Raw genomic sequence first — 19,312 nt, forward strand, 5'->3', positions numbered from 1 at the left:
TGGCAGATGTTTTACTGTGTTTACTGTTGAATGTTGGTGCATATCTTAAAACAGGCAAATAATATTGGACTCTGAGTGGAAATGTGCATTTGTAATTATTTATGAGGATGGGGCTCACCTTCTCTACTTTGGGTGCAAGGATGCCCTGGGAGGGACCCGGCGATGGTGGCTGCAGGGGACTTCCTGGCTCTCCATTGAGGAGCACAGCTGACACATTAGGAGGCGTGAGACAGGAGAGAGGTGAGGAGAGGGGGAGGAGGGGTCGCGAGGCGGGGGAAGAGAGGGGTGAGGGCCCCAAGCTTGGTCCTGGAGACACCATGGAGAGTGGGCGACTCGATTGACCGGAGCAGCGCGAGGGGGAGGAACTCTGAGGGCGCAGGGGGGAGATGGCTGATGTGGGGCGCTCTGGGCTTCCAGCAGGAGGACTGTGGACTAAAACAGACACAAACACACGTGTGTTAGTATAGTTGTGAGAGACTTCAAACAGGTGTAGCCATTAATCAAAATGTCCCAAGGGGAAACATGGCAATATCTGGGGAATCAGTCATGATTTTACTCAGTAACTTGCTTCTGCATGTACAGTTAAATGGCCTTTATAAATTAAATTCACTTTCAAAAACACAAATTGAACAACAGCATAATATCTCTGCACAATCTGCATACGAAAGTTAATATTTTAGGTCCAAAATTCACCATATTAGCTGCCTAATGATAATGACTGATATTGGTATTAGTAAGTATTGGTAAGTATTGGTTTTAAGAATCCCATATCAGTTGGCCTCTCCTTTTGCGCCAACTTACTGTGATTCCATTTGTACTATGCTGCAAAAGGCAAAATGCAACTATGTTTGTCTGTCTTTATTTAAAAGTTGAAGTTAAAGAATCTTCTATGTCTGCACAAAACCTTTAAGCACCAAACTAATCCCTCCCCCTTTTAGAAATGAAAACTGGCTGAGATAAGTGGTGGGCAGCACACCGATTTCAATACTGTCTCAACATAGATTTTGCAGTACTGTCATTAGCGGGATAAACACACACCTTTCAGTAATAGTGCACAACATGAGGGAGATTTATTTCCCACACTGATGACCCATGTAACATAGCAGTGTTTCCAACACATAGAAAAACAGGAAAAGTCCATCTGATATCGCATTAGTGCACAGAGTGAACTGACCGCTGTGCATGCAGAGACTGTGTCACCTGTTCTGTAAACTGTAAACCTATGCACGACGCTGCTGCTGTCCCAGATGTGCCTGCGGGATAATTGAGGCAGACAGGCAGTTACGTGAGGTGGCTATAAGTGCGTATTCCTGTTATTAGCGCCACCTCATCCTGGTGCACATTAACACTGTGGCTATAGTTGTGTGTGTGCTGATAGAAAGTAGGAGACAGTAAGCTTTCGTTTCAAAAAGTTACTGTCATGGGGCTGATCACGCTAATTAACAACATTTTGTTTTGTTAGAAGAAAATAGACTTAAAAGACCCAAATAATAACAAGTATATTGTTAATTGCTTATTGGCCTATGTATATGAAAACACTGTATTTATCCGCATAATTTCCTGTCAGTCCTCCATCTACTACATTCAAATATTCAGATATCAGAAGAGGACAAAACAGGGCTGAGAGAGGATATGCAGATGAAAGTCTTAGATTACTTCCCCCAAATATTCTTTATTGCTCAGACCTGGTTGCTCACCAATATAGTTGGCCACATGAAGGCCAGGCCTTTACCTCATTTTCATTCCTATTTTGCACCGATGAACACATTTGTTTCTTTAAAAATTCCTTTTTTCTTTGCTAAGATATTTTCCCTTACATTGACCCCTTTTATTTGTAATAGCACGATAAAATACAGTTACCGCAAAAAGCAAAAAAAATACTGTGCTTTAAAATTCAGGTCATATCGCCCACCCCTAGCTGAGATGTCCTGAGTTTGGAGCACTTTTCTCAGCCTTTAATTTGTATGAGGACATTTGGAGCTCTAGAGGATAAAAGTACACAAAAATACACACCCACACAAGCAAACAGGCATGTGCATGCACATACACAAACACACACAGGGTTGCTAGCCACCTGCTCTTCCACACTGCAGTACTCAGGCAGAAATCCATAGAGAGGCGCGCTGGTCATGTGAGGAAACCACTAAACGGCAGAACTATGCACATACTTTATTTTGTAATGGAGACCAGATGTGTGTCTGTTTGTGTGTGTGTGTGTGTGTGGGAGAGTAAGAGAGAGAGTACGAGAGGGAGAGAAAAACAGAAAAGGAACGCGAGAGAGGCATGAAGCTCTGTCATTACGCCTCCATAAAACAAAAAGCACAGTGATGTCATTCGGCTGTGTGTTTGGGAGCCTGCGTGCTCTCTTGTGTGTATATGTACGTGGGAGAGCACATGTCCGCGTGCATATTTGTGTGTTTTTCTTGGCAGTGTTCTCACAGTGTGTACTCTACAGCCTCCCAAAAGAAACCTTCACCATTATTTTCTCACAGGGAGAAAGAAAAGGTGCAAAGGGAAAGATAGAAGGGATGCTAGAGAGATGAATAGACTCTGAGTGCAGAACAAGGCTGATACGATCTAGACCTTGCACAGAAACAGGTGTGTGTGTGTGTGTGTCTGTGTGAATTGTGTGTGTGTGTGTGTGTGTGTGTGTGTGTGCATAGCAGGCAGAAACACTATTGCTGGGTGAACAGAGCTCTTAGAGCTATAATGTATGTATGTTATTCTCCTGTGACTTACAGTTTATTCTGGTAACTGTTCTGCATTAGTGGCTTATGTTCACTGATGATTCTGTGGGTTCATACAGTGCAGATGGGAAATAAGAGTGTGGATGTGTACGTCACCTCACAGCAAGAATACATCAGCCCTCTGGTTTCTGTCTGTGATGGGTTTGCTTTTTTTTAAATCTATTTTGTATGTGTTTTGTCCCAACAGTGAAAAGACAGGCAGGTTAGGACAGTCCTGGGGGCCCAAAGGGGTTTAACACGCTGACAATATAATTGCAAAGTCCAAGTCTGCATTGCATGTCATCCTTTATATCGCTCCTTTCACTTCCTATCAGCTCTGTACTCAATCTCCCATCTTACAAAGGCAAGAAGCCTGGAAGAAAATCCAGCAGGTTCAGTTAAATTACAAGTACAATCATATGACATGTAATGGATATATCTGAAATGGGACACCCTGATAAGCTACCTAAAGCTCCACTATAGGGGCACAGGAACTAACAATATGCTATTTAAAATATATGTTTACTAAAATATTGTCTACAGTAGATAAAGGGCATGAATAAAAAATAACATTCACAACCTTCATAACACCCAAGACCAACTAACTAAGACCCAGACATGTATTCTACCAAGTCTAGACATTGGTTAATTAGGTAAGGTACAATAAATATGGACATATTGAAAGTACAACCTTAACCTAAACTACTTCAGAAATCCCCTGTTATTAAGGATATGAGTATATTGGCTTTTACATAAATCAGTAGTGACAAACTGAACCTTGTACATTTTAATTCTAGTCTTTTAACCCTTTAGAAGTGGCTTTATCCATATATATCCATTTATATTAAGTATTACACAGTATGTACGCATAGAACGTGAATCACTACAAGGTCACAAGGATTGTTGTTTAGCATGTAACACATTACGCGTTAAACAAGCATTGTGAAATATATAACTCTCTGTGAGCTTCTGGAGACTTTAGCTGTTGAAAAGAGGGTCAGAGGAAACATTTACCTTGGGCAATGAAATGGAAAGTATTACTTCATGTAAAATCTGTAGGTCCAAATATAAAAGGAAGGGCATTGCACCATATGACATTGCAGTCATTTTATATGGGGCTCAAGGATTGGTATTGGAAGAAAGATACGAAGAAAAACCCTCAATTTAAAAGAGAAAGCAACATTTTGGACAATTAACCTATATGGCCCTTAAAGTTAAAAAAAAATCATCAATACTGACCCCGAGGCAATATTGCCTTATATTGCAGTTCTGTAGATTTCTGTGTGAATACATCTTGTGTAGAATAGGGTACAGTTATTCACATAATCATTAATGTACATTAAGAAGAAGAGTTATCCTAAAATAGATCCCTGGGGAACCCCATATTCGACTGTTTAACTTTTAGCTTTGTAATATAAAAAGCACAAAATGTTTTTGTTTGCCTGAAGGAATTTTGAAGTAAATATGTCAAATGCTTTTAATAATTTCAAATGCAGCAGTTGCCTTCATCCATAGCGTCAATTATTCAATTCAAAAACTAGATTACTGTAATATCTATGCAGACTTCCGCTGCTGACATATGGAAAAGTAGTTCATTTAAGGAAAACATAATTGCTTGAGCACACAATGATATTTTCATGGGTTTTCATTGTTTAGTTATGCATTTCATTTGTAAATCATTGTTTAGATAATTTCCTGTTTTATTTTGTAGTTCTTGCCCCATGTATGTCATGTCATGTTAAACTTCCTTTATTTCTTTTCCCACCTTTGTGAATGTGTGCCCCGTCCTTATTGTTTTCACCTGTATTTGATTACTCTCACCTTTCACTGGTTCCCCTCAGTGTATATTGGCTGTGTTCGAAATGCCGTACTATATACTACATACTATATATACTACGTACTATATACTGCATACTGCGTTCAGCAGTAGTATGTAGTATGGGGGAGCTTTTCAAATTAATTTTGCAGTATGCTACGCCAGGCGGAAGTCAACAAAAACTGCTGCTTAAATAGCTATAGCGCCCCCTTCTGCTGGAATGCTGCTGCTGTCTGGGATTTCAACTGCTGCTGTGACGTTCCAGCGCTTTGCATTGTGGGAAACAGTAGGCGAGGTAGACTGGTCAGATGCATACTGGAGATTTTTTCCAAATCAATATGATCAATATTTTGTTTGCATACTGCATACTACATACTACATTTTGGCCAAATCAGTGCATAATGCTAGTATAGTATGGCATTTTGAACACAGTACACCTTTTTGCTCTGCCTTTTAAATTTTAATTTTTAAAGACTCTCTGTTCTGCCTTTTTAATTTGAATATTTGTTTATTAAAATACTGAAGTCTGCATCTGGGTCCTCCTCCCTTTTTGTTAAAACCCAAACCTTGACACAGACAGTGTCCCCATGAACAAAGTAGGTTCCTAAAGAAATGGTTTTCCAGGTTAACGCCGGCACAAAGACCTGACACTATATCAACTCAATCCAGCAGTTTGAAGCAAACTGGAATGCCTACTGTGATCTGTTTTTTATTGCCTGAAGTTACCCATAATATATAAGTTGCTCAACAATCTCATGCAATTTTAATGTTCTTTTACCCTGTCACAATGTCACTATAGAACAGACTGATAAACTTTGACTGTAGGCAGCATGTGACTGCAACTAACAGGCACTCGTCTCTTTTATTTGTTTCGTCATCCAACTCTTTGTAGCTCTTTTTTATTTATTTTTACACACGTCTAACAGCATTGAGGAAACTGGAGGTTAAAGAGGCTGCTGTGTGCATATGCCTGCATATTTTAACATGGTGAAGGGGCTACTTGAAATAAAGGCGGATCAATATTCAGTTATTTTTTAATCGGAGACTAAAGGGCTCCAATTCTGCATGGTTCCAGATGATCATGACTCTGCTTCTTTAAGCCTGTAGGCTGGTGAACAGTCCTCTGCAGGGCGTGATATTGCAGCATGAAGTTGGAAAAGTACCAGAGACCTACACATCTCCATGTGTTTTATACACTTTCTTTTAATTTGCTCAATATTTCTCTGCAGAGAAGCAGCAGGATTCACCTCTCCTTTCACACATTCTTTCTTGAGTGCCACTTTGGTCAGGGAGGCTATAAATCTTTTACTTAAATGCTTTGGCGGAGCTGTGCCATTATGCTAATGTATGATAATCAGTGAACATGTGATTGGGATTGATCAATAAACTGTTAAAAATGGAACAAAAAAAAAAAACAGGCGGTTCTGAATGTTTAATGAATCCAGTGTAAAATGCTTAATGATTAAAACCCATTATGCGTACAGTGCGTGTGATCGAGTGTTTCTGCTTACCCAGCTGCATTGAGGTGCGTGCCTGGTTAACTGTATGCTGACTGGAGCGCAGGCAGTTCTTCAGCTGGGCCGCGGCAGTTTGCGGCGAGGAGGCAGGACTGGCGGAGTTAACAGAGTTGGCTGAGTTTATCAGCGGGGTGGAGGGTCGGGATGAGGAGGGCCCAGGAGACCCTGGGGACGAGGGGTCGGAGATTTTATTCCCCACCTGACTGCATCCACTTCCTCCTCCTCCACCCACTGGACTGGACAAACATGAGCCCCGTGAAGAACTGACTCCAAAGGGAGCCCTGCAGGAGAGAGAGGGGAGAGAGGTACTGGCTTGTCAGTGAATATTTCAAGTGATTCAATTACATTTATTGATTTTTTATATGGCTATACTAATCATATGTATCTTACTATAGCAACAGTGGACATCCAGGAGACCAATACGTATTTTTTTAAGCCCAGATAGTGGTGCAGTGGTGCTCTATTGATGGCAATGTCTGTCCACCACTGTGTTTTAGACCGAAATATCTCAATGGCCTTTAAATACATGAAAGGACATTTGGTATAGACACTCATGTGCCCATCAGGATGAACTGCAATAACTTTGATTTTCATGTGCAGCTAAATACTTACAACCATTATAATATTCCATGGCAAATAAGCAAATGTTAACATGCTAACAAACTTAATTATCTTTTTGAACATGGTTTTCATTATACCTGCCTTCAAATGTTTACATCATATTAGCATGTAGCTCAAAGAAACGCTGTGCCTCAGAAAAGCCTCACAGAGCTCGTAGCATCTTTGTCTTTACTAGTACAAAATGTTAAAGGCGGTATTTAGTCTATAATAGCAGAGCAGGAGCTGCACACGGTGCTATTATCTTCCATCAAAGTGAGTGATTCCACTGCTATTATCTGGTCTGTGGATCAGCACGACACCGTGTCCCACTGTAACATATACGAGGCTGCGGGCGGCTCAAGTTTCTGTCTGCAGAGTGCTGAATGGCAGAACAGTGAGCTGAACATTATTGACTTGATGGTATTCACACTCTTATGGCTGCCCATTGACTTCCTGTCACGCACATACAGAGTTATGACTTTTTGTTTGTGTGTGTGTGTGTGTGTGTGTGTGTGTGTGTAGCAATAGAAACAGTGAAGCCATTCACAGATCCTTCTCTTTTAGGTCCTCTTCTGACAAAGCACACATATTCTAATTTGACCTTTTTCTGTTGTGGGTTTAACACGTGGACCTCTTGTGGCATGTACAGCGTACAGATATTCTCGGCCTCTATCAGTAATTTTTAAGACTTCATATCATTTAATAAGTGGAGAAAATCGCCTTCATGTTGTTATACTTCTTATATGGAGTCTGATTAAATCTTCATATTATAAATTTGTATTGACAATAATAATAATCTGGCTATATGTAAATATTTAAACTGCATTTCCACATAAATGACAAGCCTATTTGGCCATCTGTATTGGTCTAACTATAGTCTGTGTGTGTGTGTGTGTGTGTGTGTGTGCGCGCGCGAGTGTGCATCTTTGGCAGCCTCTCATTATCATTCTGAGAAATTTCTAAGCTGCACTGCAGACAAAGGATGGGGGGAGAGGTAAGGGGTGAGGGAGGGAAGAAGGGAGAAGGATGGAGTATGCTCGCGTAAAAATAACAAATTGCCTCTCATTTGATTACTCGCCCATCCCGCTCTCTCTCCCTCTCTCTCGCCCGCTCGGATTGCATAACTGCAGAATGTGAAGCAGCCATTCATATCCACTGGAGAGGGACACCTGCTGTTTTTGAAGCTGTTCCATTTCTTTGTATCATTTCCCTTTTCTTTTGTATTCCCTGCTACCTTCTTCCTCCTCCACACTCTGCCGATTTCCCTTTCAATTATCTTTTATTTCAATTTCTTCCCATATTCCTCCCTTTTTCTCCCTTCTTCACCTTTTTCCTCCTCCACCCCATTGAATATTTTTGTCTTATTTTTTGGTCTTTCTTACCCGTTCTCTGTTTATTCAGAAGGAAGCATATCTTTCTCTTCATCTTCTCATTATCTTTCTCTCCCTCATTTATGCTATTGTTAAAATTCTCCTCTGCTTTTCTTCCTCTCTTCCTTTTTCTTTGTGTGAGCAGAATACTGATTAGATGAACAGCCACTGCAAATGTTTTCACACATACAGGAATAATGAGGGTAATTAAATTTCCAAATATGATTCCAGCACAGTTGTTTTTTTGTTTTATGTGTTTTTACAGCCATGAGTAACAGTATTCAGGATGCCAAAAGTAACAGTAAAAACAGTAATAGGAATTATGATGATGATGATGATGATGATGACACTGAGTATGTGGTAGGCAATTATTACAATGACAGAGTTGGTATAAGCTTGAGTTAGTATTGGCTTTTCTTTAAATTTTACATTGTATATAGACCGAATTAGAAATATGTAATAGTTTGAGTTGTTGCTTAAAATCAGTTTCCCCAGTTTGTATTCCAATCAGTCAAATAAGTGAAAATTACTTACTAAAACAAAACATAAAATAAAATAGAAATCCAAGTTTTCTAAAAGGGTTGGGTTGGTTTAAACTAGCTTTACAAGGTTTTTCAATTTAAAGTTGTAATCTTGAAGATCTCAGTTTCATTCTCTTTAGCGGCAATAAACGGTAATTGCGGGAGCACACTTCCCAGATATCCAGATAGTGTTGCATGTGTGACGTTCACGGTTGGCTCCGGTTGTAACTCTTAATTTTCCTCGCTGACGGTCGCTTTCCTGTTTAGCCTGTTTGCCTTCATCTGAACGTCAAATTTGTTTCTTTTTCTTTGGATTTTCACTTATTTTTGAAGTTGTATCCGTCGTCATTGATCTTTTCTTTGTTTGTTCAGCCATAGTAGATTACTGTTTACCCGCAACACTTGCAGAGACTGTAAAAACAGCCGCTTAGCTCCGCCTACCCTCTCTGGCAGACCAACCACTGCTGGCTGATGGAAAACGTGTCACTAACTGGGCACCGCTTGTGATTTTTTCGGCAAAAGTCCCCACTGACACCCTGTCTATAATAATACTATAAACTGCAAATGCAAAGGCTTTCATCAATGGGCCATCGGCTCAATCACCATTGTTGTGCATTCGACGATAGATAGTGACTTAACATAAATGTATTTAAATAAAAATCTTCAAGATTATTACTTTAACACATAAAAAGACTGTTTTTGTTCACAGCAACTCACTAGTTCTTCCAAGGTAGGAGCTTCCCAGAATATATCTGGTACATTTACTGGTGGTATCACATAATTTTGGTAGTTTTTGTGGCCAAAGATGAAAGCAGAAACCAGATAGAGTGGGAAAAGTGTGGGGCAGAAGCTGAATCTGCTTTTTGGGTGCATTTTTGAGTCACTTTTAACACTTAAAATACGCAGTTACATTCCACGCAGTTACAAACAAGTAAAAAAACTTGCGCTGCACCATCTGATCTGTATTCAGGTTCAGTTGGAGGCAGGAAATTACCCCAAAAATTACAATGTAAATTGCAACGACTGTGTTAGCGCTGCCACCGCCTTTGTGTGAGGACACAATTAGACGCCTTAGTCTGATTGTATTGCTCTGCTTTGTTCACAAAATTGCCTTTAAAAATGACATAAATGCTTAAACTCTCCTGCTGCCTGATGCCCTCTGCAGACCAATCAGCCCTCTCACCAGGATGGAGTTATTACATTTACAGAACGTTTCCCACAGGTAGGGATACATTTCGAGGCAGGAGAATACTTTGAAAGGACACAAAGTTGTCGAAGTGATCAAACTTGGGTGCCCTGTGCTTATACCATGGTCTCACTGTATGGTTTCATTAAGCTACTATCAAGCTTACATGACTGCTACCTGCTCTCATCTAAAGCTGAGATGACACATTTCCTTGTGCCAACGCTGATCTCACTGACCTGGACACCGGGGTGACGTAGTTTCCTGGGAAGACACCGGAGGCGGCCGTTCTCAGCGAAGTGCCTTTGAACCAGCCGTCTTGACACTTCTCTGTCACACGATACATCTCCCCTTTCCTAAGTTCAAGCTCGTCAGCCTTCTGGGGCTTGTAGGCGTACAGAGCGAGATATCTAGGGGAACAAAAGAAACAGACAGCATGAAAAAATGACTTGAATAATAAGATCATTGCAAGTCTGCGGGAAATTTCTAGAAACTGCTCAGCACATACCAATTATCTCCAATGTGGATTACCCCTAAATGTATTATGCAAAGTCAAAGCAAAGCTGTTACAAATGCACAATGCAAATGAATGAAGTTTCTGTCAGTGTTTAAAAGGAGGAGGGAATTACAAATTTACTGCCTTTTACTGGAGTCAGAAGACAAATTGCTTCGCTAGTATAAAGAAAATGGCTGAGGAATATTCATGACACTTTCCTATTATAGTTGTCAGGAACAGTTGGAATGATCTCATCTGATTTCAGGATTTTTCCACCACAAAAAGACTCTTCAGAAGTGTACATTTTACACATCTTATTTTTAGTTGAGATGTACAGAGCAGAGAACCGAGGGATATCAGCCTACACACTGTTGATGCTCCACATCTCCTTTATTAGACCATCAAACAACTTTTGATCTACAATAAGATCTTTGTTGGGTCAAAAGGGAGAAACTGTGCAGGTTGGTCCTCCCACCAGATACCGTTTCCTGGGTTTTATGCCTGTTTACGTCAGCTTCTTATAAAATGTGATGGGAAAGAGGGGGGAGGTAGCAACTATAAATATGAGTCCTTGTGAGAAATCTGTAGTTTGTCTAAAATTAATTAAATGTTTTCTTTTTGCAAGACTCTCTTCCACTTGACACATTGAGTTATACTTTTATACCAAAATAAAGCTAAGATAAGATAATACTTTATAGATCCCCAGGGGGAAATTTGGGTGTTGCAGCAGTACAAAGACAAAATAGCAAGTAACTAAATACAGTATAAAAATAGGAAAAGATAAAATAATAAAAAATAAAAATGCGAGGTATATACAGCTGTTATACAAGTAGGAGTAAGTGACAGTTATGCGATAAAGTGAAATGGTATGCAGGATGAGATAAGACAGTATGGTATGAGGTCTAAGGTTTACGATATGGTACAATATAAGGTGCAATATAAGAGTGCCAATAACTTGAAAGGTGCACATTAAAGGTGCTATATGTAACTTTCAGAAAATCCTTATTCCTAGCGACACGGTCGGTTGTTGAGGGAATTGCAGTCAACCTAACTGACAAATCGTCTGCAATAGCAGACAAGACAACGTTTGCTTGTTGCAAGCTTACAGCTAGCTGGCTAACCTTAGCCTAGGAAGATAATGCAACGATATCGGCTAATAGAAAACAATTGGTAGCTATACACATTTGCTTTGTTCCGCTACATCATTTACTGTTGTCCAAAATCAACACTATTTGTCATGTAAGCTGGCGAAGTTATTTGTCAAGCTAGATAACTGACATACACACTCAGATAGTATTTTGGTCGTCATAACGTTAGCGAGTATGCTAAGGATAGCCAACTAGCTCTAACATAAATACACTGCATGACTCCAGCATTGTTCTTCATAACCAAACGGCAAATTACGCCGGCAAACCAGCAAATCATCACAAGCATCAGTGAACATTATCCAGGCAGGGCAGAGCGGCTGGAGAGAGCTGGGATGAAGCACTTGTGCTGTGAGGGAAAAAACGCTGCACGCAGGTTTTGTCTATGACAACAATACGTTGTGGGTCTGTTTTGATCCCCAAAAGCAATCGAAGGTCTCCAGGATTTGCATGCCCTGCCAATGTTGACTCTAGTTTTCACAGTAGTCACATTTCTGTTTGGCCAGACGGGCTTCACTAGATAAAACTTATTTTTGTTTTTATTCTTGTGTATGCTTTGTGTTAAAGTTGTTGTGGGTGCTGTCGTTTGTTGGCATTATCTGTCTCTATTTCTCTGCTTGCGTTGTCTCGTTTTGCACACTTTTGACTGTAGTGGCGTAGAATGAGCTCTCGGCAGAGGTACTCGCGAACGTGTCACATCCTCTTGTTTCGCAGAAAAACCGTCCTGAGTGCTTTACATAAAAAACAGGCCACAGGCTGATACCGCCAGTGGAGGAAGTTGGGGAAGGTCTCAATTGATCAGTTCCTCTACTATCCCTTCACACATGGGCAATAAAAAATGATATCTGAATGATGAATACATGCGAAATCTTATAGCCCATTTAAGTGTAGTCCATTTACCATTTAACATACATTTTCTCAAAGGAAAAAATACTAAACTATTTTAGTTATCATTAAATGAGCTGGTAAACCAGAATTAATGGCTTTTTCCTATTAATGAGAATCCAAGTCATGTCACTCTGAGGTGGTCATGTGACCACCTGCCTGTATGATTTTTACTCCTAAATTGTCTGGGTTACTGTGAATGGGTGCCTAATCAATATGTCCTTGTGTGCCTACTTTACCTACTAACCAGTACACTGACAAATGTATTACTTAGCATGTCACTGTATCTGACTCTGTTTGTGTCTTCATTGTTGTGTGTTCCATCTGCGTTAACATATAAATGAGTTTCTGGTCCTGTCACTAGGAGACGTTGGTAGTATGTAGTGCCAGACAGAAGACGATAAGACCACAGAGTAAACAAGACCCTATATGCGCCGCCTCCCCGTTGCCATGGTAACAGTGTTGGGACTGTCTCCTGTCTCCCCATGGCAACAGGAGTAGTTGCCAGGTCAAGATGGAAACGTCCGACCTCATCAGTGGAACAAACCTGCTCCGGACATGTGTGTGTTTGTTTGAGTGTGTGTGTGTATAATGTGTCTGAGCCAGTATGTGTGTCTTACTGTGTGTGTGTGTGTGTGTGTGTGTGTGTGTGTGCGCGCGCGCTTGTGCCTAGTGCTTCTTTGAAAGTGATATTATTAAGGCTGACAATGTTGCTGTTTTTGACTCACATCCTGCAGGCAAGACACCAGTAGTAGTAAACATCAGCACACTCATGCACACACATTTTTTACTACACTTTTGAGAACCCTCATTGGCATATTACATTCCCTAAACCATAAACGCATATCTGACCTTGGAGGATGTGGGACTGACTGAAAGTCCCCACTTTCCAAAAATATCCCAAATCGTCCTCACCCTCAAGGTCTGAAGCAAAACTGGTCTACACAAAGACATACAAGGGCACAAACACACGCTCACCTTGGTACCTGTATGTTTCTGGCAGTTACCTGGTAGATTAATTACCAGGTAAATTATAGAACAGCCCTGCTCAGCGTTGGCGTCTCACCAGCCATCTGGATCTGACAAGTGAGGTTACATTTCCACAAGAATATAATTGTGTTTGTGAGTGTGTGTCAGAGGTTTTTAATCTCTTGGAGACATTTTCAACACATGAATTAATTAAATTTAATACTAGAGCTTACAACTGCAGCCTATGTGAACCTTGTTTGTCTTGTTTGTTACACTGAATTATATTTCCCTGTGTACTGTGATGTCTTAACGAAAAGTGTTTAGGCAAATTTGAACAGACAGAAACTTGCTCCTGTGATCACAACAACTTGTCATCTCTGCCCTCATTTCCCCTTAACTTTTTGTCCGATATCAAATAAAGGAAAAACTCCTCAAATACCCCGAAAAACTCATTCATGAACATAAGTTAGCAAGAAAGCCGCACATATTTTGAACTAAAGGTACATAAAGTGATGCATTTGTTAGTAAAAACTAAGCATCATATTGTTTTTCATTCAACAATGAGCATGTGATAAACATTGTTTCCCAAGGCTCATCTCTACAAAAGCACATGACACTGTGAAATAAGGTGCACTGTATCAGGCATATGGCTGTTCGGCTGAACGCTTGTTCTGAAACACTGATGTAAACATCACACAACTGAGCGAGCACTGTGTGACTGTATTTTTCCTTCCTGAGGGGAATTTCATCCTTGACCGGTGGAGGAGTAAATGTGGTTGCAGAGGTGGTGGAACATGGCCAATAACTCTGGGCACAAAAGAGGAAATATTTTTAACGCTGCCAGGAGGCAGGTTCTGAAGTCATGACGGATCTCAGGCACAAATCTGCTCTGTTGAGAAACAGAACAGGTGGATGGAAGAAGGGACTAAAAACTCAGGTCGCAGGTGTGTGAGCTTATACCACGCCGAGATGTACTCACATGTTAAGTGGCAGCTGCACCTTGGCGTGGGCCAGCAGCTCAGAGGTTATGGATGCCACTTTGGGGGGCACCAGTACCCCTGCCGAGGAGGGAGAGGGACCCGGGTGAGAGGCATCCTAAGGACACACAGAAAGATACAAACGTTCAAACTCAGGGAGGTTTTCCATTTAAGATGAAACATTGCTTGCAATATGTGTCGGCACCATTTCAGCTTCTCAATATGCATCCTGGGTATTATTCCAAAACACATTAAACGCAGGTGTGAATGCAAGCAGAGGCGATAAATATAAAAGCAATGTGTCTCCAGCGTACAGCTATCAAGAAGAGGAATGATTTTGTTCACATGGGACTGTTGGAGTAGGTGTTTGGGAAATAATATTATAAAATGTAGTGGAAAGGAGTGTCCACAGTGAACTCTGGCTTGTGAAATGTACGTGTGTGTGTGCGTGTGTGTGTGTGTGTGTACACCATAGATATATCTGCATGAAGCCAAACAAAGTAAGTCAGGGGGATTGGACATACTCTATATCTGCATCAGTATACATGTTGGACGGTACTTATTTGTCTCACATACCAAATTTTGCTCCAACTACAAGTTGGAATACTCAATACTGCAGGCCTATTTTATGCCAAATTTCTCAGTAAATTAAAAATATTCATGTTTTGTTCCTATCAAGTTAATTAATGAATAAATAAATCTGTAAATGTTAACCCAATTCTATCTTAAAACTAAATCTATAAATCTATACTGGAGGAGAGGAATCATTACGATTATTTACATACTACAATTTTTTCAGATTCAGATTTACCATTCGAAACATATTGTAGCGACTGTCATCATGCCACGTTTCCCATCATACTCTGTGCTGGCCTAAATGTTTCGTTTTGTTAAGTTGTTTTATGTGTTTTGAAGAAGAAGAAGAAGAAGCGCTACTTTACTTATCCAATGTAATGGAAATTCAATGTTTTGACTCCATGGACATGCACTAATGGAGAGATGTCAGAGTGAGGGGGCTGCACATGGACATGTGCCCCGAGCGGTGGGGGATTCGGTGCCTTGCTCAAGGACACCTCGACAGAGCCCAGGAAGGGAGCTGGCGCCTTACCAGCTACCAGCACAATCCCACGCTTGGTCCATACCGGGACTTGAACCAGTCACCCTTCAGTTCCCAAGCCAAGTCCCTACAGACTGAGCTACCGTCTCCCCCCAAACATGTTAAAGTAATAATCTCGAAGATTTTCCATGTAAATATATGTTAAGTCACTATCTATTGCCGAATGAGGTAACACAATGGTGATTGAGCCTATGGCCCACTGATGAAAGCCTTTGCATTTGATAATAGACAGGGTGTCTGGTGCGACTTTCGTGGAAAAAAACACGCAAGCAGCGCCCAGTTAGTGACGCATTTTCCATCAGCCAGCAGTGGTTGGTCTGCCAGAGAGGGTAGGCGGAGCTAGGCGGCTGCTTTTCTAGTCTCTGCAAGTGTTGCGGGTAAACAGTAATCTACTACGGCTGAACAAACAAAGAAAAGATCGATGACTACAGAAACAACTTCAAAAATAAGTGAAAATCCAAAGAAAAAGAAACAAATTGGACGCTCAGATGAAGGCAAACAGGCTAAACAGGAAAGCAAACGTCAGTGAGGAAAATTAAGAGTTACAACCGGAGCCAATATGGACGCCACACATGCATCACTGTCTGGATATCTGGGAAGCGTGCTTTCACAATTAACGTTTATCGTCATAGATGCCACCAAAGAGAACCAAACCTGAGATCTTCAAGATTACCACTTTAATATTACTTCCTGTTTTTGTTGGTAATGTGTGTATTTAGAAGAGGGTGTTTTATGTAATTTAATGTCATTTGTGTAAATCTGTAAGTCTCTCTAATAACTGAGGGGTCTGTAACCTTTCATGACTCCAGCGGTTGAGTTATTAAAGAGTTGACACTGTAAAATGCTGCTTATAGTCTCTCTATCTGATAAAGTAGCTACAACATGGTTAATATAGCATATGCAATTTTGTAAGATTCAACAATTTAGCATTAAATTAACGAGTTCAATCAGCTCCATCTGCAACATCTCGCAACAATGACAAATTAATTTAATTTTGAAAGGAGCCATCCTTCATAACTAGCCCTGATACTTGTACTTTAACTTACAGCTGATGCTAGCATGAGTAAGCTAGAAAGCATCTAACTGATAAGATGTCAAAGCAACTCAAACCAGATTCATAAATATGCTCAGCCTGACTTATTGGGAGGGGTAAGTTCACAAGAGAGCGTGAACTAGAAAACTAGAAAAGTATCTGAATACACTGGTGCTTCTTATCATACTTATTGCAGTGTGTATGTGTGTGTTTTTGTGTGTGTACCTGGATGCGTGCAGCGGCTCTGGGGTCAGAGGAGCTGATGAGGACGGGGTGGGAGATCTCCATACTGTGTCTGTTGTTGAGCTGGGCGGCCCGCTGACTGACAGACAGCGCAGAGAACGAATGCCTCTTCTTGGCGTTTTTCTTCCCTTCTCCTCTCCGATGGCCAGAGCCGTTCCCATTGGACGGGGAGGCGCTGGGGGAGGGGCCAGGAGTGCAGGGGCCCAGTGGGGCTGGCTCAGAGCTCGGACCTGGAGCGCTTGTCGACGTTGGCTTGTCGATCTCCATCAGCTGCTTTGCTGTTTCATTTAGCTGAGAGGAGAGGAGAGGAGGAGAGGCAGGTGGATGACAGAACAAAGGGAGGAGGGAGAGGGGAAGAGGAGAGACAAGAGAGGAGAAGTTCAGGTGTTAGATTTTTAGTCCTCAGTGGTTCTCATCTATAACAAGACCTACAGCACACACAAGAAGTGTTTCTGTGTGGCCTTTCCGCCCTTGTTCTTGTTGGCAGCTTTTCAAACCAGCAGCATAACAATCATCACTTACAACAGCTGGTCCGGAGAGACTCCCTCAGTGTAACACACACTCTCACTGTCTCTCTGTCAAATACACAAATACTCCCACACACATCCAGCCCAAACCTCAGCATCTCTTTCACCATTATTCTTTCTCTCTTTACTATGGTGTCATTTCAGTTCATTTTTGGGTACAATCTGACACATTAAAGGTTCAGCTATTAGTTAAAGTTATGTAGTAAATCCAGGCAGGGCTGGACTGGCCATCTGGCATGCCGGGCATTTTCCCGATGGGCCGACACAATTTGGAGCCGGCATACTTAACTTTTTCATTTTGGAAAACAAAAAACATATTGCCCACGGCCGGTCCATTAAGAAAAGGCAGTTCCCCATTGATTTAATCTCTATTAAGACACTAGTCTGGCCCAATCACATCTCCTACACAGCCGCTTCTCCCCCCTCCCCCCCATCTCCTCTTCTCTGCAGATGACGGAGTGTGTAGGGGAGTGAAGAGAAGCGCGGGCGAAAAGTGACAAATGCGGATAGCGCAAAATGCGCTAACATTACTGATTGGTTTGCTGTAAGAACTGTTGAACCGTCCTGAGTAGTACCCAGCACATTATCATGCAGCAACAGGTGAAGAGAGGAGAGGTGTGTGGTACTGCAAAGAAAAGGAAGGGTGTGTGTCAGGGAGGCAGGGGGACAAACAGATCAAGAGGAGACTGTTGTTGAGCTAGCGTTAACGAGGTAATGCTAGCATGGCAAAGCAGTGAGTGACTTAGGTCCATACGGAATCATAATGTTCGTGAAATAATTCTGGTTAAATGGTCCCTGTGTTTTACTATTATATCTGATGTTTTTGGATACATATTATTGCTGATTTGATATGTTGCATTTAACTGCAGTAGAGTTGCTGACCTGTGAGTACCACACATGGCTTAAAAGTCCACTTCTCGTGAGCTCATAAAAACAAGTCCTCTCTTCAGTTAAAAAAACTTGGGGTTAAATGGTTTATTAGCTCAAGAAGGAGGAGAGTTTTCTCAGCATGTGAAGGAACACTTTATCCTTCAGTTATTGATATAAATCAGAATCAACACATCTGGAGATCCATGGTTTTCACTGGAAAGGCAGGGGAAACTAATCTGTAAAGTATCTAATACTGTCAGACAGATGTAGTGAAGTAGAGATATTTAGTACCATAGCATGTAAATACTGATGTAAAGGACAAGTACCTTGTTTGTCCTTAAATAAAGTAAATATGTAAATGTATTTTGTTAGGCTACATTATACAGTGAATTAAATACTGTATACTTTTGTACTTAAATGTAGGCCTACTAGATAATTTAAAATTATGATGACTTCTAATTGAGTATGCATGCATGGATTAGGATGGTGTACTCCACAGTCACCTCTAAACACCAGGGAGTCAGTTATGAGTACATTTTTGCGCACTGGTTACGGGGGCCTACTCCTTTACTTAGCAGTGCATTTATTGAATAGTAGCCTATACCATACTCTTTAAGGGGGCCGCAAGGACGTTGAACTGGTGGATCATGTTGAATTGATTGTAGGGGCTGCTCTGGGCAAAAAATGCCAGGGTGTTTTTTTTTTCAGTCCCAGTTGTGAACTTTCTTAATACTGCAGCTGGAATTGCATCATATAGTCTTTAATTACTCCTATGAGAACAATTAATCCGTCCATTATTTATACCGCTTATCCTATTCAGGGGGGCTCGAGTCTATCCCAGCTGTCATTGGGCCTGTCAATCACAGGGCTGACATGTAGAGACAGACAACCTTATACGCTCACATTCACACCTGTGGGCAATTTTACAGTCACCAATTAACCTAACAAGCATGTCTTTGGACTGTGGGAGGAAGCTCGAGGACCCGGAGGGAACTCAAGCAAGCACAGGGAGAACATGTAAACACACAGAGGGGCATCCTATGTCCAAACCAGTATTAAAACCAGGAACGTAGTTGCGCGGCGACAACGCTAAACTCAGCATCACAGAATGATGATTGCATGAAGAGCCCAGAGGAATAGCATTGCTACTCCCTGTCCTTGTCATGCATCAAGTCGGACATCCATAACAGAGACACTGTATAGCCTGACACCATAACCACCCAACTCACAAAGACAGCCAAAGCGTAATCTTAATATTGATAATCATGATTATCATTTTGTGTAGCCCTAATACATAAGAAGCTGTTTGTATTCAGT

General features: G+C 41.2%; 1 protein-coding gene across 1 annotated transcript in view; it reads right to left on the reverse strand.

Annotated features, from left to right (window-relative positions):
- LOC138592452 (E3 ubiquitin-protein ligase SH3RF3-like) overlaps nt 1-19,312 on the reverse strand; it is a 113,609-nt gene that overhangs the window by 12,290 nt on the left and 82,007 nt on the right. Inside the window, exons 4-8 of the mRNA XM_069663265.1 lie at nt 16,581-16,889; nt 14,208-14,323; nt 9,973-10,143; nt 6,054-6,340; nt 119-432 (exon numbers count right to left, since the gene is read on the reverse strand). Coding sequence (XP_069519366.1) covers nt 119-432; nt 6,054-6,340; nt 9,973-10,143; nt 14,208-14,323; nt 16,581-16,889 — 1,197 coding nt within the window. The remainder of the gene's footprint in view (nt 1-118; nt 433-6,053; nt 6,341-9,972; nt 10,144-14,207; nt 14,324-16,580; nt 16,890-19,312) is intronic.

The sequence above is a fragment of the Semicossyphus pulcher genome, unplaced genomic scaffold (assembly GCF_022749685.1).
Source record: "Semicossyphus pulcher isolate SPU_LCO1_2020_fin unplaced genomic scaffold, fSemPul1.0.p SCAF_15, whole genome shotgun sequence".
Taxonomy (NCBI): Eukaryota; Metazoa; Chordata; class Actinopteri; order Labriformes; family Labridae; genus Semicossyphus; species Semicossyphus pulcher.